This window comes from Tupaia chinensis, unplaced genomic scaffold (genome assembly GCF_000334495.1).
Source record: "Tupaia chinensis unplaced genomic scaffold, TupChi_1.0 Scaffold000610_1, whole genome shotgun sequence".
Taxonomy (NCBI): Eukaryota; Metazoa; Chordata; class Mammalia; order Scandentia; family Tupaiidae; genus Tupaia; species Tupaia belangeri.
In genome coordinates this window covers 1,523,806-1,549,325 of record NW_006160129.1, presented here as the reverse complement: position 1 = coordinate 1,549,325, position 25,520 = coordinate 1,523,806, and the positions used below count along the sequence as shown (strand labels likewise).

Here is a 25,520-nt window from a genome sequence, read left to right as displayed (position 1 = left end):
AATGCCGCCTAACCCTAGAGCGTTGATCCCTTGGCATGCGGTGTCAAATGAACACGCTCTGAGAAGCTGTGTTCCCACACTCGGCATCCTTAGAGGAGATTAGTGATGTACAGCGCAGTGGGAATGAACCGACGTGGATACACTCCATAGGTACACGGCCGGCACTGCGCTCGCGGACACATGCAGCCAGGAGGCTTAACCCCGTGAGCAGAACCCAGAGGAAAGTTCGGGAAGGACGCAATGCTGCCAGCTCCTTTCAGAGGCTCTGTGGGTTATCCCTGAAGACTGAACCATTGAAATCAAACCTCGAGATGTTCAGGAAAGGTTCCGTGAGATGCACTGAGAGGAGGCACAGAGGCTGGGTGCCCAGAATGAAGCTTCTCTGCCCTTCCCAGGGGATGGGCTGAAACTACTTCTCCCAAAGCTGTTCCTCAGCAAGAATCCTGCCCTGGAGAGATGCCCAGAACAGACAGTCCCAGGGTGGGGGTGGATGGAGGGAAACCACACCAGGGCTCGCTCATGGCTTCTTCTGTGGGGTAAAGGAATTCTGGGGTAAAGGAATCCCTCTGGCATTGGATGGTTGAGACAATGGCACAGGAGGGGACAACCAGCAAAGCAAAGGAAGCCATCCAGAGGTGCCTCCCACGGTGCCCAGAGAAGAGCCAGCTTCGTTCTCCCCATCTCCTCCCTGGCTGCTGGCTATAATTCCTCCACAGAGACTTCACCCCCAAACACTCTTCCTGTGCTTGCACTGTGACTGCTTTTCCCCCAGGACCTCTCCCAAGACGTGCGAGGTTCCTTCCATGGCAAACACACAGGTGGATCTAGAAACAAAATGTCCATTTTTCCACCCTGGAGGATTTTCCTCCATGTTGGGCTCCAATGAGAAAGAAACATAAGGGGTCACATGATAGCATGGTCCCACATGGGAGGGATCCTGTGTTCACGTCCCGAGACCCACGAAGCATGCTAGGTGTACATACGTACCCATGACCAGGCCAGCTGGGACTGGGGTGGATCCCAACATGGGGATCCTGATGGGGATACCCCCTCACATCATCTAGATCTTTCTCTCATGGACAAAATAAATACACTTTTAAAAGGAACGAAGGAAGAGGAGGAGGAAGAAAGAAAGGAATGTGAAATGCAGCCAAGGCAGTGGGGCAGGACCTCACCTGGATGTCCTTTATCATGATGTTGTAAGCAAGGCCGTGAGAATCCAGGTAAGCTTTGACATCTCTAAGCTCAGAGAAAGGAACTCTCATGTCCACAGGGAGACTGGGCCTGGCGGGGCCACGCCAGAAGTCCACCTGGTTCACAAGAGAAAGGAAGACAGTGCGTCTCTTGCACGTCCCTCTGTATATCCTGTCGGCCTCCTGGGAGGCCAGGTGATTGCCTCTTACACACTTAATGAGGCTCCAGCTCCACAGTGAAAACTCGAGGCTGAGCAGAGAGGAAACAAGGAAGTTTCTTTCCCTAATTTGAAGCATCTCAGTTACATTGTAACTTCGCCTTAAGGAGTTCCTAAAGGTGACGTTAACATGGACCAGAACCCTGGTCAGAAGAAGAAGACATCATCCAGACGTCATCCAAATCCCAGGAGAAGCCTCGTCGAGATCCCCACATCATCCTAATGCTAGGTCTATTTTTCAAATGTGAAATGGAAAGTATTATCATAAAGTGTTTTGAGTCCTGGTCCACAGAGACCCTCATACAAACAGGACGAAGGTCAGTGGGCCACGTCTAGAAATGTCAAGTTGTTTCACCAGTTTTCAAACAAAATTCCTCTCTCAGAACAGCTGGAGAAATGTTTTCCATTGTAAAAAGTTGCAGAGAATAAATGTTCTCTGAAATAAACTCAGGCTAACAGGGACAAACTCAAATAAGACCCAGGTTTTGCCAAGTTAAGACATTTCAACTGGGAAGCAGACGTGCCCAGTCTCCGTGTGACGTGGCATTCCAGAGACACCCTCTATGTGGCTTTAGGAAATTCTGTCCAGTTTCAGAGTAGCCTCCCTGACAGGGTGCACTTGGCAGCCCTCCCATCCAGGACAGAAGGGAACACAAAGGAGCCCCAAACTAAAAAGGCCATCCAACCTCTGGGCAAGTGTCCCCAACTTTACTTGAAGAGGAGCACATTGCATTTATCCACCATTCTGTGATCTCTGGCAGAACATCAAGAGGGCAAGTTTGGGAAGGCGGATGGTCAGGATGGGAGCCGACTATGTGAACCACTACGTGTTGGGGGCGGAGGTCCCCAAACCCAGAGGAATCCTCACCTTTTGTGGCTTCAGGCCCTCCAAATCCCTGAGAAGTGAAAGTTCCTTCTCATCTTTGGCCAGGATTCGAAGAACCTGGTCTCTGGGAAAAACAAAAAACAAAAACAAACAAACAAACAAACAAAAACACAATCAGGGCAGAAGAAGGTGCAGAGAAGGATTCTTAGAAGACCGGGAGGAACAACAGGACCCTGAGGCTGCTTTGTGCAGAAAGGCCTCATAGCTCTGGGAGGACACAATCCGTCAGCCTAGAACTGCTGGTCTCTCCAGCCCCACTGACAAACCATGCAAGGGACTAAATAAAACCCGTCAGTGCTACTGATGAACCTAAAGCCACGATAAGGGAAGGAGGATGGGAAAGAAATAGAGGGCGCAGGGTGTGTGGACATTTGAATAGAACTAAGGAACAAAAGGGAAAAAGAAGAGATCCAGGGGGTTGAGGAGACCAATGGAGGCTCCAAGCGATCTTCATATAGAGCCCTAGAAAAGCTCTGAACACCTAATCTTTCTACAGCTCAGTTTGCTCATCAATCAAATGGAGTTAATCATACCTTCTCTCCCTACCTCTAGGGATCTTGGGGGGTATAGCATGAAATAACTTCATGAAATTGACTTCATAAGGACTGTAGAATGGAATGTTTCAAATGGCATGGAAGGGGAGAGACCAGACAGGCTCCAGCAGGAGGTTGGCTCCCTCTCTGACTATCTCTGAGACAGAAGACTTTGAGCCCCATTTCTGTGCTATGTCTCCTCTTCTCCACCATGGAGAAAGTATGGGGTATCTACCTCCTGGGATCTTTGGGAAGCTCACAAACATGTCCACAGAGGGTCTGGCATATAACACCAGAACTTCCTGTTATTCAAAGGACGATAGTACCACATCCATTTTTGGTAGTACACAGGCTTTAAGGAATTACTAACTTCTTTAGGAATGCAAGGAATGGGACTGCCCTGCAGCCCAGCAGTTAGGCACTGGGTAGAGAAAGCTGAGTCCACATGACCAACCAAGGGTTGGGTCCCAGCCCCATCAGCTTCACCATGGACACACATATGTCTGCCCAAGAACCTGACAAGATGGAGAATTGGAGGCAAGAGGATAGCAGTAGGACCAGGACCCATTGGGGAGATTTCTCTCTCTCTTTATTATACACAAGCACATATACACATACTCTGATATTAAAATTAATAAATAAAAACAATATGAAGAAAGCTATCAACCCTTCATCTATAAAGAATTACCTATATAAAAATGGTAACAAGTCATTTCAGAGGATTCTTGGAGTCCTAAAAGTTTACCCCAGGCCCCCAAATAAAAACTCTGGATCCAGGGAGGGACAATTACACAGCAAGTGGCTGGCCCTAGAGTACCAGAGTGGGAAACACTGGAGCTGGAAGTGGGTGAAGGATAGAAACCCACGTCCCAATTTCTCACCTTTGGCTCAGGTCTACCTGGAAGGCCACCTTCTCACCAACACACAGTCCCCTCACTCCCGCCAGTCCTCCCTTCCACTGTGGGGCAGCCACTCACCCTGTGAAATTCATCTGGCCCATAGCTGCTGCCAAGATAAAGCAGCAGACCAGGAGTGTTCGCTGGTCCACAGAGAGCAGCCCAGGGCCTGTCCCATCTCCAGGAGTGTCCTGCATGCTTCTTCCTCCAGGCGAGCTTCAAGGGTTTTCCTCATGCACAGGCATGGCCTATGCCTCAGGAGAGCACAACACCTAAAGGCCGGTGGACCCGGCCTGAGAATGGATATTAGGCTCTCTCTAGGGAGACCCAGCATGTGACTCCCACATGCCAGGCCTTGGGAGAGCAAAGGCCACCCCTCCCCCGTATGGGTCTCCTCTCTGACAAAGGGGAGAAGGAAGAGAGAAAAGGGAAAACCAAGCCCTTAGCTTTATTTCCTCTCTATGGTTTGCTCGCCCAGTCTCTTAGGAGCATCAGATGATCCATCTCCAGAGCAAGATGGAGGTTGCTAGTACCCTGAAATGCCACTCTTTTCCCCCCTCCTCTATGGAATCTTCTCTTTGGCTCTCCTCCCTCCCAACCCACTCACACTTTCCCTGGCCATATCTTATACATACAGGTGTGGGCGCCATTGTAAGACTGTTGTGCTTAGAGACAGAACCGAGTGCTCAATTCCTGTCTCAAAGATCTGGGGCAGCTGACCTAATCACTCTACATCTCAGCTTACTTTTTAGTCAAAGGGGTTAATAATACCTCCCCTCCCTACCTCACAGGGTTTTGGGGGCTATTAGATGAGACAACTTGGGTGAATTGGCTTGGCAAAGCCTGTGAAATGTAAAAATATTATTATTTCCAAAGAATTAACTCTTAGTCAATTAATCTTAATCAATTAACTCTCAGACTTATATTTTAGGTCAATACTTGCTTGCAGTGGGGATAATGGGAAGAGAGTGGATGGGGAACAAAGGAATATATATCATAGTATGAGAAGGAATTCAGTCAAGATTCCCTTTCTCTATCATCAGGTAGTCATTTATTCTGAGACAGGCAATGCTAGACATTAAGGCTACTGTAGTCATTATCCTAGTTCTCAACACACAGCAGAGTCAGTTTCTCAGCCCTACTCAGTCCCCTTTATAGCCTGAGAATGGTAGGAATTAAGCAGAGGCCAACACACAAAGCAGCCATATTGGAAGGATAAAGACAAAGATGATGCCTGAATGGTAAATGATGAGTCTAACAGAAAATCCACAGGAGGTGGGGAAAAAAGCAGAAATGAAATCCAACAAAGTTGTTGAGCAGAGGACATCAACAAAAGGCCACTTAACTGTCACCAGCGATTTTCAGAAACCTCCCTCCCCAGCCATACTTTCCCAGGATGGCCAATTAACTGGTCATGTGTGCAGAGAGGGGAGCTCTTTCACTGACTGAATGCCTTGCTCCCTCCCCCGCACTGCCCACCCTCCTTCGCTATTTCATGGTTCAGCTGCTCAGACACGCCAAACTCTCCTAGAACACTGGCTTTGGGAGCTCTCAGACAGAAACATTAGCAAAGGGTTTAAGGACCTAGAAAAGAAAGCAATTATGCTCTTCACCCAAGTAACATTCAGCTTTAGTAGCGATGGGAATAAAAGAACAGCTCAGATATTCCAAAGAAAAATGTGAAGATGGTGCTAGTCACCGAAAGTGACCAGCATCCTCTTGTTCAAAAGCATCATTTAAGTCACTGATAAGGAACCAACTATTCCTGTACTTGGTTTAGGGGTAGAGAAACAGAGAGAGAGAGAGAGAAAGAAAAAGAGAATTGAGGGTAAGAATTCTTCGGAATTCTATGGCACCACTTCCAATAGAACTTTCTGTGATAATAGAAATGTTCTATGTCCACATTGCCCAATAGGAAATGTGGCTAGTGTGACTAAGGAATTGAAGTTTAATTTTAATTCATTTAAATCACTACATGCGGCTAATGGCTAACATGATGGACAGCAGAGCTCTGGGGGAACTCATTGACCCTAAAATCACCACCTCCATTGGCTGATTTTGAAGCTGAGACATGTTGTTGTGCTTTACCTAAAACCTCATCTTGGCCTCTAATTCATAATTACTCACCTAATTATTTACCCAGTAAGTGTCTCCTGAACACCTACTATGTGCCATAGACTTGCTGCGGTCTGGGAGTAAAATGTACAGTCATACAGACATGGCCTTTCCATTTCTTACAGGGTAAGGAGACAATTCATTTCAAGAGCATACTGGTAAATGTAAAAATATGGCTGCCATGCGTGCTACAGGGGGAAAGTATGTTGAGAGAGGTACGTAAAAACAGGTAAGGACTCCATGTAGACTCAAGCAAGGCTTCCCCAAAGGAATTGTATTGGGGGACTTCTATTTCCTACTGGTGGGTGGGTTAGAGGCTTAGACACTCCTGCCCAAATGAAGCAACTCAAATTTCAAGATAAAATGGTTTTTAATAACAGCTTTTTAAATGCGTCAATGGGTTGACCCAAAAATAAGAATCAACAGATCCCCAAAAAGAAATAACAACCAGACAGATACCTGCAAGGTAACAACCTCCTGAGGGTTTCTAGAACCCCAGAGTTCTTGGTTTTCCTCCTAGAAGAGTGTACCCTGCATGGAAGATCGTTTCTCTTCAGCTTGAAGTCTTTTAAAACTTTCCTTTAGCCAAGGTCTCTGTTTTTATTTACTTTGCCCCCATTCTCCTCCCCCCTTAATTGAGTTATTTATTTCATGAGAGAAAAAGACAGAGAAATAGGCACCCTCAACATGAATTCACACCACAATCATCCCCATAGCCTTCCCATCCAGTCAGGACCACAGTGCTTAGGAAGACCTGAGAATTGAACCCTGGTCTTCAAATGGCTCCAACATTGCAGAAAGCACACTAATACTGCATCACCATACTGGCCCTATGTCGCCGCTATTCTTCAAAGAGTTTTTTTTACCAGGTATATATTCTAGGTGGATTATTGTTTTTCTCTTAGCACATTGAAAATATTATCTGAGTCTTCTGGCTCCCATCTTGGCTGTTCAGAGGTAGCCAGTTACTTATTTGTTCTATAGTAGGTGGTCTTTTTATTCCTGGTTGCTTTGAAGATCTCCTCTTTGATGTCTTTGATGTTCCACAGTTTCATTATCATGTACTCTTCAGGTACAGCATAATACACTGAGGTAAAAATTTCTTTTGTTTTTTCCTGCTTGAAAATCATTTGGATTCTTGTAGCTGTGTATTGCTTTCTTTCCACTATTTTCAAATTTTCTCCACCATTATGTTTTGTTTTTTTTTTAAATAGTACCTCTTTCTCACTCTGTTACCTTCATCTACAACTTTTGATGTTGGATCTTCTTACTCTATGCTTTGAGACTTTTATCCATGCGCTTGTATTTCCTTTTCACTGTCTCTCTGGGCTACATCCTGGATAATTTATCTGTATCAAATATTTGGGAATTTTATTCCAATTAATTGATTCTCTCACCAACTGAATTTAATCTGTAACTTAATCCATCTGCAAAATTTTACATTTCAATTGCTACTGTTCACTAATTCTGAAACAATTTTTTCCAATTTTAACATCTCTGAAATTAGGATGTTCTTACAATTGGTGACATCTTACAATGATAAATTGGCAGTGGTTTTTCTTTTATTTTTTAAGTCTTTTTTAAATTTTTCTTTCAAGAGAAAGAGAAAAAGAAAAGAACCTTTGACAGGGTCTGGTTATGCTGCACTCCTCCCTTCAACCTTCTAGCCAGCAAGAATCATGAGTGGTTGCACACAGGCACTCTCATCAAAAAAAGAAGGGATAGAATGAGAGATTTTTTAAAAAAGATTTTGTTGTGATTACAGGCATGCTACCTAATTGGACAGCAGAGTTCTGGGGGAACTCATTGACCCTAAAATCACCACCTCCATTGGCTGATTTTGAAGCTGAGACACATTGCCGTGCTTGACCTAAAACCTCATCTTGGCTTCTCACTCATAATTACTTACCTAATCACCCAGCTCAACCTGTTCAAGTTGGTGTAGGATCCAAACCAGGACTTTCCATGTAGCCCCAGCCTCATGCACCTGGCTCTACTACTTGTACCACTGTGGCTGAAATTAATTGGCAGTGTGTTTTTGTTTGTTTTATTGCCAGAGGGTATGTGTGCTTGCTAGATAGAGGGGGGAAAACTCTCAATGGGGCATGGTCATAACACAATCCTTTCTCCTCTATTTCTCTATATTATCAGGAACCCAGTGATGTTTTTCAAGTTTCTAGAGCTGGGACTCTAACCATGGTTGGCCATGTAGATCTGGCTCCCTTGACTCAGTCCTTAACCACCGCACTACATGGCCAGCCTGATGAACAGTGCTTTTGGTGACTAGAGTAACAACTAAAAGAATAGGTACAGAGCATATAAATTCCATAAAACTATAGCACATCTACTAATCAATCCTGTTTTATAGTCAACATAATACAGTATTCATTTTTCATCTTTAGAAGTTCTATCTAATTCTCTGTCAAGTCCAAATGACTTTAATTTATCTATTTTAGAAATTAATGTTTCTTTTTTCTTTCTTTCTTTTTTTTTTAAGTTTTTTGCAATATGGCACATGCACTCACCAGAGAGTGAGAGAAAGTGAGAAGTCACAACCCCAAGGTAAATGACCACACCACAATCCTATCTCCTCCGTTCTCCTCTTGGGATTTTGGGCACTCATACACATGTACCCAGCATAATTTTTAAGCTGCCTGGTCTGGGACTCAAACCACAGTTGGTCTTGTGGGAGTCCAGCACCTTACCCACCACACTACCTGCTGACCCCATTCTTGTTTGTTTCTTTAAACTTGCAAAACCAGTTTTAAAATACTGTGTCAGATAATTACAATACCTGAAGTCTTTGTAAGTCTACTTCTGTGTATGATTTCTGCTGGTTCTCACTCATGGTGCATTGTTTTCTTGTGTTATTTACCTGTGATCCAATCATTTTCTTGGAATATTTATCTGTAAAAATCTTTTGAGGCCTGAGTTGAAGCTGAGTAACTCCAGAGAAGATTTGCATTTACTTCTGTGAGTTGCTTAGGGGTCAACCTGAGATCCTTTAAATATTTGTTCAAGTTTTTATTGTTTTTTTGTTTTTGTTTTGTTTTGTTTTTTTGTTTTTTGTTTTTTTGCTGTTGTTCTGTTTTTGGACTGCATAAGCTTATACCACAAACTCTTGTGAGGGCTTACTTGTGGTTATGAATTCTCAGAGAATATTTTCCCCAGGATCACCCATTACATAGACTTTAAGTCCTGGAAGATAATAGCATATTGTTTGCAAACAGAGTTAAAGTGTTTTAAGGTCCTGGACTTTTTGGGAGAAATGATAAATACTGACAATTTTTTAGAGTTTGGTAAGTGTGCATTTTCAAATAGCTAAGCTAGCAATTAAAAGAATAGACACAGAATATATAGCTTCCAAATGGGTAGAAAGTAAAAAGATGAAATAAAAAGTGGAAAAAATAAAAATAAACCAGTGAGAAAGAAAGATTTTAGCACCAATTGATGTCTTGGTGGTTGAGGCAGCTGGATCCCACATGGTCAACTCATTGTTGAGCCCCAGACCCAGCAGCTTGGAAAGCATGCTAGGCAAGAGGGAGAATTGTGGCATGGCTATCACCCCTGGGGGGTGCCTTCTTACTTTCTCTCTCTGTCTCTCTCCACCATTTATTTATGTCCACAAACGATGTATTATTTAGAAATATGTACGTGCATGACAAGTATAAGGGGAAAAAGGACATTAATAGTGCAGATTAGTTTTGTATGGAGAAGGAAAGGGAGAGCATCTGAGGGGTTCCTATAGGATGCTGGGGTAATGGTGAAGATCCTTCTTTAAAGCAGCAGTCTCATTCCCCCTCTTCTTTCTACATCTTATTCTCCAGTAACCACCATGTTGACTTTGTTAGCCCTAGTATTCACATTCATAAATACAGACAAACTGCATTTGTTGCTTCCTGATTTTTCAGTTCTAGGCATTTTTTATTGCTTTCTCACTATGAAAAATAAGAATTTAGTTTTCCCATATTTATTTTAAAATATGTTTTATTTTAAGGTATATCATATATACTAGAGCCTGGATAAAATTTATATGGTCTGTTAAAAATAAAATACATATCTTACCTACTACTCATGTGAAGAACAAGAATACAAGGTCTTTAAAAAGTTCATGAGAGGCCAACAGGTGGCATTATAGTTAAAGCACTAGACTCCCACATGGCTGACCAATGCCCTTAACCACTACACCACCTGCCAACCCTGATATGACCAATCTTATAGAACTATTTGACTCTTTTTTTTTTTTTGAGAGGTTTTTGCCATAGGGCGCGTGCGCTTGCCAGACAGACAGAGAGAGACAGAGAGACAGAAAGCAATAAATCACCCCCCAGGGGGGATGACCACACCGCAATCCTTTCTCCATTCACCTCTCAGGATCTTGGGCACACACGCACATGCGCCTGGAGTGAGTTTTAAGCCACCAGGTCCGGGACCCAAACCACGGTCGACTACATGGGAGTCCAGCGACATAGCCATTACGCTAATTGCTGGCCCCTCCACTATTTGACTCTTTAAGTGATGTACTGCATAGCTTATTTCAATAAAAGTGGTTTAAGAGTGGCATTTGATATCTAGAGTAGTCAAATTCTTAGCAACAGAAAGTAGAATGGTGGTTGCCACAGGTCAAAAGGTAGGTAGGTTCAAATGGAAAACTGGTATTTAATGGGTATTGTTTCGGTTTGGGAAGATGAACAAGTTTTGCAGATGGATAGTGGTGATGGTTGCATTCCAACATGAGTGGACTTAATGCCACCAAACTATATGCTTAAAAACAGTCAAGTACCAGGACCAGCAGATGGCATCCATTGCTGGATGCCCACGTAGTCGGCCACGGTTCAAGTACCAGGCCTGACGACTTAAAACTCACGCCTGATGTGTGTGCATTAATGCCCACAATCCCTAGAGGAGAATGGAGAAGGGATTGCAGTGTGACCATCCCCCCTCCCCAGGGGTGATTTCTCGCTTTCTATCTCTCATTCTCTCTCTGTCTCTCTGGCAAGTGCACACACCCTATAGCAAAAATTCTCTAAAAAAAAAACTTTGGAAAAAAAAAAAAAAGCAGTCAAGTGCCAGGTCCATGTCCTGGTAGTTGAGGCAGCCAGATTCCATACAGCCAACCACCCTGTTCAAATCCTGACCTCTCTGGCTTGAAATATATGCTGTCAGTGTGCAGGTGTACACATGCTCAAAATCTCCAAAGGAGAGATGGAAGAGAAGGTTGCGGCATGACCATGCCCCAGGATAGGTGGTTTTCTCCATCTCTCACTCTCTCTGACACACGCATGCACCCTCTTGCCAAACAATAACAACAACAACAACAAAATCAAAATGGTATATTTTATATTATGTATATTTTACCATACTCACAAATTAAATGTCCCCCTCCAAAAAAAAAAAAGAGTGACATTTGAGTTAAGTTAGGCAAGATGTGAAGGAGTTAACTAGCCAAAGCAGGGTGGTAAGGCCACTGGAAATCTGATTCTTGCTCTGAATCCCTTCCTCATTAAGGTTTAATTCCCACTTCTGGCTGGGGACCACCCTGAGGGTCTCCAGAGATCACATGATATGCTCCAACATTCACAAATAAACCTCCCAATCTAAATTATGTTTAAGCTCCACAAGTCCCCTTCAGGCACTTGATGGAAATAAATATATCAGATGTAGTCTTTAAAAAAAAAAAAAAAAGAAAAAACAGAAAAACAGGAGCATGGTCATTCATATTCCAAAAAGACTCCTTGATTAACAAGAGGCTTTACCACAGTTTCTTCACATAGAAGCTCCCCTGGTACACTCCAAATGTGATTTAATTAACAAAAAACAGGCTGATTCCACCTTTCAGAAATAAGCTAAATAAATACTTTCAGAGGAAATGGAATATTAAAAATCCACGGAAAAAGTGACCTACCAAAAGGTGGGTTAATATTGCTCTAGCCAAAAGGTTCTAACCCAACTTCCCCGGTCAAAATCCCACAGTGGGGCCACCATCCCCTGGGGGAAACCATGTCTCCCCATTTGAGCTAATTATGCCTTGTGCCTCCCTCCAGCATCACACCAGATATTCTGTTTTTAGTGTTTCTTTTTTCTTTTATTCGTGATAGAATATACGTGCTCATAGCAAGAGAATGAGAGAGAGTGAGAGAACAGATGATCGCCCTCCAAGGATCCGGTCACCCCCCCAATCCCCTTACTCCGGTCCTCCAGCCCATTGCATCTTGGGCACTCATATGCATGCCTAGCATGCTTCAGGCTGACCAGGCCAGAGATTTGAACTATAGCTGCCATGTGGAATCAGGCGTCCCTCAAGCAACACACTGGCACTGTGTCATGAAGCCACCGCATAGATTCTAATTCCTTATAGATATTTGCTACCATGAAACAAACTCCTTGTGCTCTAGGGCTGTCATATTCATCTGTGACCCTAGGGCAGTGGGGCAGTGGGGCAGTAGGGCTGCTGCATGGGTGCTAAAAGATCTCTCTGTATCTCTGGCAAGCGCATGTGCCCTAGAGCAAAAAGTTCACAAAAGAAGAATTACCAGAGAAATTTAAACATGAGCACAAGTTAATTAGAGCTCAAAGACAGTGACCGAGAAAGATTAGGTGAGACCTGAGCAGGTTTTCAGGTTGGAACCTCAGGAGGGTCTCTTTTTATGGTCTTGATCCTAGGGGAAGAGGAAGGATAAACTACAAGCTCAGTCCGGGTGAAGGGGGCAAGCAAGGGTGGTGCTGGTCAGTTTTTCAGGAATGCAGGGATTACCACAGGGATTGCTAGGGGTGGCGCCAGAGGGAGGTCTGGAAAGTCTGTTTACCCTGTTGTAAAAGCTTATCTCGAGGTCTTTATCCTGGGTCCTTTCATTAACCAGAGCAAGTTTACTTATTTCCTTGGGTGAGGCTCATCTGAGGCCCTCTTTATTAACCTTTGGTTTGCCTGTTTTCTTAGGAACTCTCCACACCCAGGAACTCTGTTTACACCCAGACCATTGCCTAAGACTGTCCGCTGATCAATCTGCCCGTTTACTCGTTTGAATGACTTCCTGAAGCTCGGGGGAATAAGCCTTGCTTCTTAGGCCTAGGCGCTTGCCTGGCCTGTGCACTCAGCTCTGCATCTGCTCAAAGTTCTGGCATCTTCACTCTGACCTGCCCCTCGTTTTCGGTCCCTGAGTCCCATTCTCACCCCCATAGTCAGTGACCTCAACTGGTATCATCCTCCAACACTAGGGACTTGCCTTCCCCTCCTCCAGGTCTGATGACCTTCTCCAAACCTAGGCCTAGAGGTTAATGACAGGCCCTTGAGCTACCCTCGGCCACTTGGCTGTATCCAACCAGGAAACTGGCTGGCCCCTCAACTGTACCACACCTGTCTCCTTCCCCTTCGCCCTGTGCTACCACCTACCAACAGAGCTCCAGCTCCATCCTTCGGTGCTACAGGCCTCACCACCAGTTATTGGTTTGAACACCCTACACCCAGCTAGTAACCACCCTGAGGTGCCCAAGACCACAGGCCAAGACCTATTTCCAACCAGATGGTGGGTTGGAAGCCATGATGGAGAAGTCACTTCTTGTTCTAAAGAAGAAGGGCACCTACAGGCCAAAGTGTGCAGCTCTAGCCAAGACCTGCCCCGTGGGCATAGAAAGCCACCTGCACAACCCTGTGAGTTGTTCACAAAGTCCCTGCTGTGTAGAGGAAAGGCAAAGGCAACCCTCACACTTCCCCTGCTCAGCAGCCAGCAAACTTTTTTCTGCAAAGGGTCAAAGAGTATTTTAGGTTTGGGAGCCATGAGGTAAAACAGGGCACCTATTGTCACTTGGAAGTGTTTTTTGCATTTCAAAAAAAATTGTAACGTGAAAACTATGCTTACTAGTGGGCTGGATCTGACCTGCAGGCTATAATGTGCCTGCCTTGGTCTTGTTGAAGAGGCAAGCATTCATCTAGGAGGCTATTCAAAACAATTAGAGAGCTCAAGGTAAACCAGAGACAAGAGTTAGAGACAGTCTTTAATCAAACCCCTGATCTCAAAAGGGAGCCAGTAAAAAAAGACATTATTAAGATTTCCATGCTTTTGGGGCCAGCATGTGATGTGGTGGTTAAGGGTGCTAGACTTCCACATGACTGACCACGGTTTGAGTCCCAGACCTGGAGGCTTGCTTTCTCACTTTTTCTTCTCTCTCTCACTCTGGTCAAATTAAAATAAATAAATAAATACAGCTAAATAAAATAACTTTAAAAAAAGGTTTTCATTCTTTTAATCTCATTCTTTTTTTATTTCAGTTTTTGTTTTGAAATATATGAGTACTTATACATAATTTTTAAATATGTAATTGCAAATGTTGGTGTGACATGCTCAATTTTTCTTAATGATAGGGTTGTAGGATAAAAAGAATCTGAAGAATGTTGGCCTAATGACCTCATATCAGTTTATTTTAAAAAGCTTCACGCTGTCATGCCTTTGTTTCTACAAAAGAGCTTTTTTAAAAAGCTCATGGAAATGGAATTAAAGTACAAGTTTCTTTTCTTGGTGGAAAAAAAAAAGGCCTATGCCTAGTTTTTTCATCATATACATTTTCTATGAACTTTTGAAGATTCCCCCCCATGTAATTATCTCTTCTCTTACATAGTAATAATCTGATTTTTTAATTTAAATTTATTTATATCAATGTTGATCAATATCAGAGAATTTCAATGCATTATGGGGAAAAAAATGCTGCTTATTGAGCACTGCTATGGACAAGGTTCTGTCATTGGGACCTGGTGTCTGGTTGAGATATTGAGTTCTTGCCACTCATTTTTGTCCTGTAGTCAGAATCGCCCTCCCCCAAGGCGAGCCTTTGAATAAAGAACTTTCAAACTACTGTTCTGTCCTCATTGACTTCAGGCTGGGTTTAACTCGCATGAATTATGTAGTAATACCTTATGTGCTGAACTCAGTCTCTTGTACAACAGCCAGCCAATTTTGAGCAGCAACACTGGAAGGGTGGCAAGTTGCAGGGAGGAGATGCCACCTGCCAATTAAGCTCTTCACCTTACTTGCCTTCATCTAAACAGCAGTCAGTGTTTGTGCATGTTTCATCCATGTTTAATAAAAATCAGTGGAAGATGAAAAACCAGAATTACTGGTGTCGGTGATCCAACAGTTGAGATAAAGTTGATACAATTGATATGATACACTGGAAGTAAATTGTTAGCCTCTCTTGGACAGTCACTGGATTAGCTCAGATATCTGAGTATTGATTTGGGTAGAAAAAAAAGAGAAAACTATAAAAGATGTAGTCGAGAGCTGGGAGGGCAAGCCAAGGTGGTGTTAACCCAGAGTTCCACAAATGCTGAAGCCACACGGGAAGTTCCTGGGTTGGGTCCCTGTATGTACTGGGTGCACAGGTGTGTGCCTATGATCCTGACTGGCTCAGACTGGGGATGGATTATCCACCAGGACCCTGCTGATCAGAGATTTTACCCTACTACAAGCAAACAAGTTATTTCTCCACAGTTTCATGGATGCCAGCAGAAGACACAAAAACCCTGGGTCACAGACAAAGAACTGTTACTCATGACAATATCGGCATTTGTGCCTATTCTCTGAGTCCCATTTTCCATGGGCACAGGTAGCAGGTTAAATTACAGGAAAGTAACCCTAAATATGGAGAGTCTGAATCCTTTAACACTTTTATTTATTATTATTTTTTAAAGAGAGATTTTTGCTATAGGGTGCACACACTCTCTGGAAAGACAAAGACAAAAAGTGAGAAATCACTCCCCCACACACACCCAGGGAGATTGCCATGCCAGAATCCCTTCTCCTCCATTTTCCTCTTGGGGTTTTGGGCACACACGCACATGCACCTGGCATGAGTTTGAAGCTGCAGGGTCCAGGACTCGAACCGCAGTTGACAACATGTGAGTCCAGCGATATTACCATTATACCATATGCTGGTCCCTCCAATTTCTATACTTTTAAATTTGATAAGTTTTTAAAGTTTTATTTTATTTTGTTTTTTCTCAGGATGTCATTTCTACTTAGTAGCTACTCCACATGAGCTTTAGAAGAATGAGTATTCCATCATTGTTGGAGGGAGTATCTGTAAGTGTCTAAGTGTCTATTAGATCAGGTTGATTGATGATACTGTTCATGTCAACTCTATTCTTACTGATGTGCTTCACTTATATATACATTACTGAAAGAGGAAATTTTTTGTGGAGAGGTTTTTGCTATAGGGCACATGCGCTCACCAAAAAGAGAGAGACAGAGAGACAGAAAGCAAGAAATCACCCTCCGGGGGGATGGCCATGCCACAATCCCTTCTCCTTCATTCTCCTTTCAGGATCTTGGCATGCACGCACACACACCCAGTGTGAGTTTAAGCCTCCGGGTCCAGGACTCGATCTGCAGTCAACCACATGGGAGTCCAGCAATGTAGCCATTATGCCATCTGTTGGTCCCTGAAAGAGGGAATTTAAGGTCTTCAGCTATAGTAGTGAATATCTTTTTCTCTTTGTAGTTTTGCCGCATGTACTATGACACTGTGATGTTAGGCTCATAGACGGTAAGGGTTGTTATAGCTTCTTGGAGAATTAAGCCATTTATTATCATGGAATACCCCTTTTTATCCCTGATGACCTTCCTTTTCCTGCCGTCTGCTTTTTCTGAAATTAAGATGACTACTACAACTTTCTTTTGATTCATGTTAGCCTGGAATAGCTTTCTCCATTCCTTCACTTTGAACATATCTTAGTCTTTATATTTAAAGTGGGTTTCCACTTTAATTACTTTTCCCAAGCAAGTTTTTTTCTTCCATAACTAAAGGAGACATGGAGAGAGAAGGTGAGAGAAGGAGCAGGAGAGAAAGTGCCCCCCAGTGGGACCTGGTCACACCACAATCCTTTTTCCTCCATTCCTTCATCCCTTCTGGGTCTTGGGCACACACATACACATGCCCAGCATATTTTTCAAGCCACCCGAACTGAGATTGAAATCCGTCTGCCATATGGGATCAGGCTCCCTATGCACAGAGCTTAATACGGTGCTTCAGGGCTAATCCTCATCTTTTTCTTTTAAGTTTATGTATTTCTTCTGAGAGAGAAAGGCCCTAACAGGGTCCTGATAATATGACCCACCTAGGCCTCAACCAGCCCTAGATCACAGGCACACAAATGCCCAGCACATTCACAGACATCTCCAGATGCAAACCCAGGACCTCACAGAACATCACAATTTACTGCTGCATGACCATCCAGCCCCATCAATGCAGATTCTGAGTCCATAGATCTGGAGTGTGGCCAGAGATTCTGTTCCCAACAAGCTCCCTGGTATTTCCAGATGTTGCATTCCACCTAGAGCAGCAATGCTCTGGCTCCCTGGGAATAGTCTGTTTCTTATAATCCATGGCTAATCCTAGACTGTCATACTTCAGGCTTTCTATACATGTTCAGGAATTCATCACATCTGACAGGAGAAGATATCCTGACTCTGGAAGATGGTTGTTACAGTAAGAGTGAGGCCTATCCTTTCCCAGGATCACCAGCATACCCTAGGTGTTGAGAGCATGAGAAGTTTGAGAGATGCTTCAGGGTGCTGGAAAACAGATTTAGAACGCAAGACCATTGAGTCCTGAGCTAACAGCTTTACTCTGAAACTTGCCTCGCTCAAATATTGGTAGAAGCAGCTGGGGAAGGGTCTACAAATTTGGATATCTAAATACTCATAATATCAGAAAAATAAAGGTAAAATCTTGGTATTGCTAGAATAAAAGTTCCATCTAGTATGAGCAACCCAGAAAAACATAGATCAACTTGTTTTTATTTCTCCTTCTATTGACTAGAAGGGAAAACATCTCTGGGTCTCCTCTTCCCCATCTCCTGCTTAATTTCCAAAGGTCATGATATCATTGGTCTCTGAGACAGTAGAGCTGGCATCTGGACCCTTCCACCTCTCTGTAGCACTGGCAGAGAGTGGGAGAGAAGCACGGCCAGTGCTACTCATTAACAAGCCTACCCTTAGCCTTGCAATTTGTCTACTTTTCAGCTTGAATGAATATCTTTCTGCTACGAGTCCTTCATTTGTTTTGCAGAGTAAACAGAAGACTCTTAGATAGGAACCGGGTGCCAGAGAGCCCCATGGACATACAGAGACATGCCTGTTAAATACTGATCCTATTGATGGCCCCGGAGTAGGAAGGGAAGAGAAAGACCTGATGCCTTCTTCTTTGACATCCTCCTTAACCAAGTTAACCTGTCCACCCACCAGCTACCTCTGGGAGCATTTTAGAAATATCACTTTTCAGTGATAAGATAGGTCACCCTTTCCCACCAGGCCTGGCAGCTCCAAGCTTTCTAATACAGATTTGCTGAAATTGAAGCTTTTCCTGACCTCTGAGTTTCTTAACATTCATCAGCAGAAAACAATGTCAGGGTAAGGGGGGACTCAGAGCTGAGGGAAGAAGACTACCACAGCCAGTCAGTGAAGTGGAAAGAAGACACTGGGCTTTTTTTGCATCTGATGTAAAATTGATAGCACTGTAGGTTTTATTTAATGTATCTTTATGATGCAACATCATGTACTTAGGTGCTAGGGATGCAAAATACATAAAACATTGACCCTGCTCATGAAAGACTTAGAAATCTAAAGCCTGGATGAATGATTTTTCTAAAGGTATGCCAAATTGGTTTTGCGTTTTATTTTGTTTTAAAGTTTGTTTCTTTCACGAGTAAAAGAAACAGAGAGAGAGGCAGAGACAGAGTGACAGTACCACAATCCACCCCTGCTACATCCGGTCCTGTGATCACGGGCATGCGCACGTCCTGTGTACTCACGGAGGTCTCTAAATGCAAACTGGAACCTTCCCAGGTGAGTCAGTTTCAGAGAGGGTTGCATTTAACTGCCACACCACCATCTGACCCCTCCAGATTATCTAAATACTCATAATACATGTATTGCTTGCTGAGAGAACTGGACATTTTGTCATATGAGGTTGGAGAGGCTAATAGTTTAAGTTGGGGGTAGGTGAGTTTGTGAAAAGACATAAAATTCCCAAAATATACAGAGACGTCAGCCCATTCCAGGTGTTTCATATGAAAATATTACCCATATTTTTCCCTGGACAGCAATCCTGAGCACAGGCCTGTGGGGGAGGACTACAGAAACAACACAACGTCCTTACTCAGTGGCGTGACTTAGGCCAGCAATGGCAGCCAGAGGGGGAGACCTGACTCCTGTTTACTCCCTAAATTCCCTCTCACGATTGCAAAGCTGAAAACTCAAAGATTCAGGAACCCTGTAGAACACAGGGGGTAGAAGACCAGAGGTACTGCAGAAACTATGGGCATTCAAAAACAGTCAACAAAACGCCACCCACCTCTATTTTCCCAGCAACAATCCACAGGGCTGATCTTGAGATGATTACACCACCTTTGTAAACTCCGACATATAACTTCGTTTCTTTAATACTTTCATTCCTCAACCGCTATAACAGGGGTCATAACACCTGCATGTATCACCAGGTGGTTTGATAATTTAATTATCAAATATCTATATAGAATTTAAAACCATAAATCATCAGCAAGCAATTTAACCAATATCAAGCCTTTCTTATCTCTGTATGTTTAATTTATGCTCTATCTCGCCTAGAACCAAGGGACAAACATTCCACTCTGTTTTCCAGAATTCCACTGATAATGTTTATTGGAAAAGGACTCATTTCCTCCTGCCCTAACTTGTTGAGACTATGGCTTATGTGATTGTTAACTGGCTGCCCTGCAGCAAATCAAATCAACAAATATTTACTAGCTGCTGAGCTCTCCCGTGCAAGAAATACAGAAAAGCATGGGACTCACTTTCTGCATTAAAGGAGCAAATGGCCCTGCTATACCACAGTACTCCTGTATTCTAGAGGAGGAAAAACACTGCATGCGTTCCCTGGGGGCCCCCGTACACCTGGAGCTTTACTTCAAATACAAGGAACAGCTGGTGTTCGTGATTTAAGGCTCAATACAAACAGCAGAGAGAATTTATTTTACAAGCTGTCTAGCTTGGCAAAATTCCAGAATTCATCAACTGGAAAGATAAAAATGATGACGATAATGACAAAAAGGATTCTACATATTTGGTCTTTATATAGCAACATAAAAGAAGTACTATCCACATAGGACATTTCAGAGTTGGACATGCCCTTAACTTCACCCAAAATTAATTTTTTATATAATTATTTTACTTAAATAACTTTATTTATTTACTTATTCTAATTTGACCAGAGAGGGACAGAGTGAGAGAGAGAGAGAAGGTGAGAAAGCAAGCCACTAGGTCCAGAACTCAAGCCTCGGTCAACCATGTGGGAGTTCAGCACACTTAACCACTACGCTACTGGCCAGCCCCACAGCCAAAATAAATTTAAGCCAGGGCCTTGCCAGGACCTATAAAACTCAGAGGTGACCCTACATACTTGAAAGCTGCCCCTATGCAAGTTCCAGGCAATGGTCCCTTGTCTTAATCTAACAAAGGAGCATCAGTATCTACAGAGAAAAAAACCAATATTCTGAAAGCCAAATTATACTAAAACTGAACATCCAACTAGTATTTTTTCATGAATGATTGAGATCTTTGGTTATTTTTTGTTTGTTGTTTTTGTTTTGGTTTTGGTTTTGGTTTTTTGTTTGTTTGTTTTTTGCTATAGGGAGCGTGTGCTCGCCAGAAAGACAGAGAGAGATGAAAAGTCTAAAGTAAGTAAGTCTCCTACTTAGGGAAAATGCCCATGTCCTGATTCATAAGTAGATTTCCATCATCTGATGAGGAGAATCATTGTTACACATACGGAGTGCTACTACTGCAGGTAAGACACTGAGCACTTTAATATTGAGTCGTTGGGAAAGTCGTGACACATTTTTACACAGAAAAATGCATCATGACTTTCCTAACAAACTAACATATGAGCACACTTGATTCTCTGAACAAGTCATTGCAGTTAGTATTACTATTCTCATTTTAAAGATGGAAAACAGAGGAGTCCAGATAGTATGTCAAAGACCAAGGTCACACAGCTAAGTGGAGGATGGAAATGGATGTGGTCTGCTCATCGGTCCCCAAGTGACAGCAACTCAATGAGGGACTCTGGTCTGAAGTGGACAGTACATGGATGACGCTAAGCCAGCCACAGCCACAGCCACGGACTGCAGTCCTCGCGAACTCTGTCAGTTGCTTCTCAAAGGTCTTTTGGTCCCCAGCAGGACTGAGTATAAGACTTGGAGATGGCTCAGTGAAACCCCCGCCCCCTCCAGCACTGAAAATAAAGAGAACTCAAAACACTTTTTTCCCATTATTTTACTTTTTAATTATTTCTACTTAACTTTTAAATTTATTTATTTTAATTTGACCAGAGAAGGACAGAGTGAGAGGGAGAGAGAGGGAGAAGGAAAACAAGAAACCAAGCTGCCAGGTTCAGAACTCAAACCGTGATTGACCATGTGGGAGTCAAGCACCCTTAACCACCACGCCACCTGTTGGCCCCAACTTTTTTCCTATTATTAATGGATTATCCCATTTGTGTCCTCATTGGTGTCTTACTATGGAAAACTTCAGAAAATCAACTTGAATAGGGATAAAAGCCTTTCAAACTTAAACATGTTTCAGAAATTTAAGTCACGTTCATGAATGTCAGTGGTTTAGGTTTTCTCTTTTTCCAGTGAGGGCTTCTGTTAAAGAAAGGGATGTATCGACTGTTATTATTATAAAATATTACTATAAGATAGCCTACCTTTTTCACATGGTTTGGAAAGTGTACAAAGAATACAAAAGATAAAGTTAAGGACAGTGACCAGCAGATGGCATAATGGTTACGTCACTGGACTCCCACATGGCTGATCATGGTTCAAGTCCCAGACCCAGCTGGGCAAGTGTGCCCAAACTCCCAAGAGGAGAATGAAGAAGGGATTGTGGCGTGGCCATTCCCCAGGGGGGTGACTTCTCTCTTTTTCGCTCTCTGTCTTTCTCTGTCTCTCTAGAGAGCGCACGTGACCAATAGCAAAAATCTCTCTATAATAATAATAATAATAATAATAGCTTACAGTATATGCCTAAACAGTATATGCCTAAACATATTCCAGTATTGTTGAGTTAAAACTTATAACTTTATAAACATTCTTAAAACTGGACTTCAGGTCCATAGAAATAAATGAATCATAATCCTTGGTTAATAGCACACTCATCATTGATCCATACATGGCCCTCTTTCAATTTTACATATAGCTACTTAATTAGATTTTTTTCAAAAATCATGTAATAAATACTTTAAGAAACGGTAACTTAAACAAATGCTGGTGTCATTAGCCATAGGGTCGTGTCCCAAATCTCGTCCTCTGCTGAGATCATCATTGTTTGGAATTCCAGGTTCTTCATTTCCTGCTAAGTCTATCTCCCTAGATGCAAAGCATGAAATTCAGATTCTTATGTAAGTGATAGACTGAGGGAAAGGTCTCAGGAGAAGAGAGAGGAACCAGGGAGACAGGTGTAGCAGGTGAGAAAAGCTGTCAACAATGACTTGCTGGAATCAGCTGGACACTGGATTGCAGTTGATCCAACAGACAGCTCTGAACACACATGCATCAAGGTGTTGATCTAACCTGGAGGCAAATAACTAGCTGTTTGTAACCCAGGGCCAGTCAGTCATGGGCTGACATTTGGGAAGATGGTATAAAAGAAAAAAGGAGCATGGCCTCCCCTGGGTGAAACAGTTCCCATTTGGTCAAGAGAATTCTCTAGAGGGACCAGCAACTAGCTTAATGGCTATGTCACTGAACTCCCTCCCATGTAACTGACCATGGTTCGAGTCTCGGATCCGGTGGCTTAAACTCATGCCAGGTGCGAGTGTGAACATGCCCAAGATTCCGAGAGGAGAATGGAGGAGAAGGGATTGCGGCATGGCCATCCCCCTTGGGGGCTGTTTTCTCACTTTCTATCTCTCTGTCTCTCTGGTGAGCACATGTGCCCTATAGCAAAAACCTCTCAAAAAAAAAAAAAAAAGCAATTCTCTAGAGAAAGATGGAAGCTTGAACTGTAGAACATCAATATTCATGATAGCTGGGGATCAGTGCACTTGATCAGGAAGAAGGGGTCTGGCCATGTCCACTGTCTTGCTTCCTTTTTAATATCATTTTATCAAAGTTTGTGTATATTCCTTAAAAATATGTATGTACACTTTTTCGTAGTTTGGAACTTTCTAGAAGGAAAATGATACTCAATTTTGTTTTGACTATTGAATAATATTTCAGTATGTGACTGTACCATACTTTATCCATTCTCCCACGGATGGTCTTTTGAGTTGTTTTTAGGTTCTCACCATTATGAATAGTGTTGCTGTGAACACTCTTTTTTTTTTTCTTAATGGTTCAACAAATATTTGCAGAGTGTGTACCATGTGGTAGGAATGACTATTATAAAATTTTAGTGATTTCAGAGGTAGTCAGTTTACATTTTAAAGTGAAATGGGCCATTTCAGAATGTTAATCCCATTGAGTTCTGACCAGCAACCCAAGTTCATGGGAACTGCTATGCCTCCTTGGTGGAGGTTGTCTAACCAACCAGTGCCATCAAGCTACATAACCACAACATGGAGACAATAGAACCAAGCAGGCACAGGGCTGATGTGTCTTTTGGGACAGGTAGGAATTCCAGATTACAACAACACACTGAGCAATGACCCACTTCTTTTTTTGTTTTAGAGGTTTTCGCTATAGGGCGCATGCACTCACCAGACAGACAGAGAGAGACATAGAGACAGAAAGCGAGAAATCACCCCCCAGGTCCAGGACACGAACCGTGGTCAACTATGTGGGAGTCCAGTGACATAGCCATTATGCTAACTGCTAGTTCCCAGCAATGGCCCACTTCTAAGGGGGACCAGGTAGGAATCAACTAACTGCACACCTGGCCAGAGAGAGTGGTTGGTGATGAGGGCTTTATGATGATCCCACTGTAGTTTGGCTCAGTTGTCCTGGCTAACAGTCAGTTGAGTGTCCCTGCCAGTGAGAGAAATTAGCCTAGAAAACACAAGGCAAAGACCCCTGATCCAATGACCTATTCTTTTTCTTTCTTCTTTCTTCCTGCCTTTCTTCCTTTCTCTTTTCCTTTCTTCCTTTTTCTTTCTTTCTTTCTTCTCTCTTTCTTTTTTTTTTTTAAGAGAGATTTTTGCAATAGGGAACATGTGCTTACCAGTGAAACAGAGTGAGACAGAGAGACAGAAAGTGAGAATCCTGGGGGGATGGCCACATCACAATCCCTTCTCCTCTCAGTATTTTGGGCACACACGCACATGCATCCAGCGTGAGTTTTAAGCCACTGGGCTGAGACTCGAATTGCGATCAACTATGTGGGAGTTGATAATGCCATTATGCCATCTGCTAGTCCCCCAATGACCTCTTCTTCAGTGCATCCACCTTGATGGCACCAGGGATGAACTGATCCAAAACCCCACACTAGCCTCCTAATATAGAGTCCACAAAGCCACATCCCAGAGACACCACGGTCAGAGACTGGCCCATCTGGTGTTCCTGCAGACCCCACTTCTCAGCAGCTGCTGTGAAATAATTTCACCCAGGCCCATCAGGGACCCTAGCACAAGGACTATGCAGGTGCAACCTGGTCATGGACAGTGGGTCAACATTCCACAGGGTGAACCTCTGACCAGTATGGGATGAGAACTGGTGGTAAAAGTCTCTTCTTCCAGAAATCACTATTCATCCAATCCATCTGTTATGACCTGTACTTTCCGCAGCTGAACAGCCAGGGCCCACTGGCATGCTCACCGGAGAGCCACACTTCCTGAGCACCAGCTCTGCATGGACCTATGCACATTCTTCTATATGTCTTCTGTTGTTGAACTGCAACAATTTCTTAGATTTATACCTGTGGTGAAATAGCTGGATCATAAGATGCAAACTTCAGAACACAATGTCAAACTGCTTTCCCGAGTGGTTCTATTAATTCTCCAGTCCTCCGATAATGTGTAGCAGACCTGCCATCCACATCTTCTCCAACTTTCTGATTTTTATAAATAGGCGAGTACTCATTGACATCTCACTACAGTCTTGATTTGCATGCGCTCAATCACTAATCATTGCTTTATGTGTTTATTGGACAAACTGACTTTCTCTTAGGTGAAATGCTTGCTCCAATCTTTTACTCATTTTTCCTTTGAGTTATTTGTGTTTTTTGCATTGATTTACAGAAGTTTTTGTATACTTTCTTTGTCTGTTGTGTATATTATGAATATCGTGAATGACGTCTAGCTTGTAATTTGTTTTCTCTCTTTCTGGTGCCTTTTAATGAACACAGGTTCTTAGTTTTATGATATTTGTAGGTATGAATCTTCTTTTCATCGTGTTTCCTGTCATGTGTAAGAAACCTTTTCCTTGGGAACCAGCAGTTGGCGTAATGGCTATGTCGCTGGACTTCCACGTAGTCAACCGCGGTTTGCGTCCCAGACCCGGTGGCTTAAAACTCACACCGGGCGCGTGTGCGTGCATGCCCAAGATCCCGAGAGGAGAATGGAGGAGAAGGGATTGCGGCATGACCATCCCCCCTGGGGGATGATTTCTCGCTTTCTATCTCTCTGTCTCTCTCTGTCTGTCTGGCGAACGCACACGCCCTAAAGCGAAAATCTCTCCAAAAAAAAAAAAAAAAAAAACTCCCTTAAGGAATCTA

At 43.1% G+C, this 25,520-nt stretch overlaps 1 protein-coding gene and 1 long non-coding RNA gene across 10 annotated transcripts in view; one reads left to right on the top strand and one right to left on the bottom strand.

Annotated features, from left to right (window-relative positions):
- The window catches only part of CPA5 (carboxypeptidase A5), a 23,612-nt gene extending 18,074 nt beyond the window's left edge, over window positions 1-5,538 (bottom strand). For 2 of the 7 annotated variants that reach the window (XM_027775881.1, XM_027775887.1), the window contains exons 1-4: window positions 4,362-5,304; window positions 3,808-4,019; window positions 2,280-2,361; window positions 1,176-1,310 (exon numbers count right to left, since the gene is read on the bottom strand). In XM_027775881.1, the coding sequence (XP_027631682.1) occupies window positions 1,176-1,310; window positions 2,280-2,361; window positions 3,808-3,923 (333 nt within the window). In that variant the 5' untranslated portion in view covers window positions 3,924-4,019; window positions 4,362-5,304. The other 5 variants (XM_027775883.1, XM_027775886.1, XM_027775882.1 and 2 more) reach the window with 5 other exon arrangements.
- Window positions 5,539-5,697: 159 nt separating this feature from the next.
- LOC102489972 (uncharacterized) overlaps window positions 5,698-25,520 on the top strand; it is a 20,823-nt gene continuing 1,000 nt past the window's right edge. The window contains exons 1-3 of one of the 3 annotated variants that reach the window (XR_336027.2): window positions 5,698-5,868; window positions 5,967-6,070; window positions 12,779-13,899. This is a non-coding gene — a long non-coding RNA (uncharacterized LOC102489972). Of the gene's footprint in view, window positions 5,869-5,966; window positions 6,071-12,778; window positions 13,900-25,520 lie in introns of those variants that run through there. The other 2 variants (XR_001371155.1, XR_001371154.1) reach the window with 2 other exon arrangements.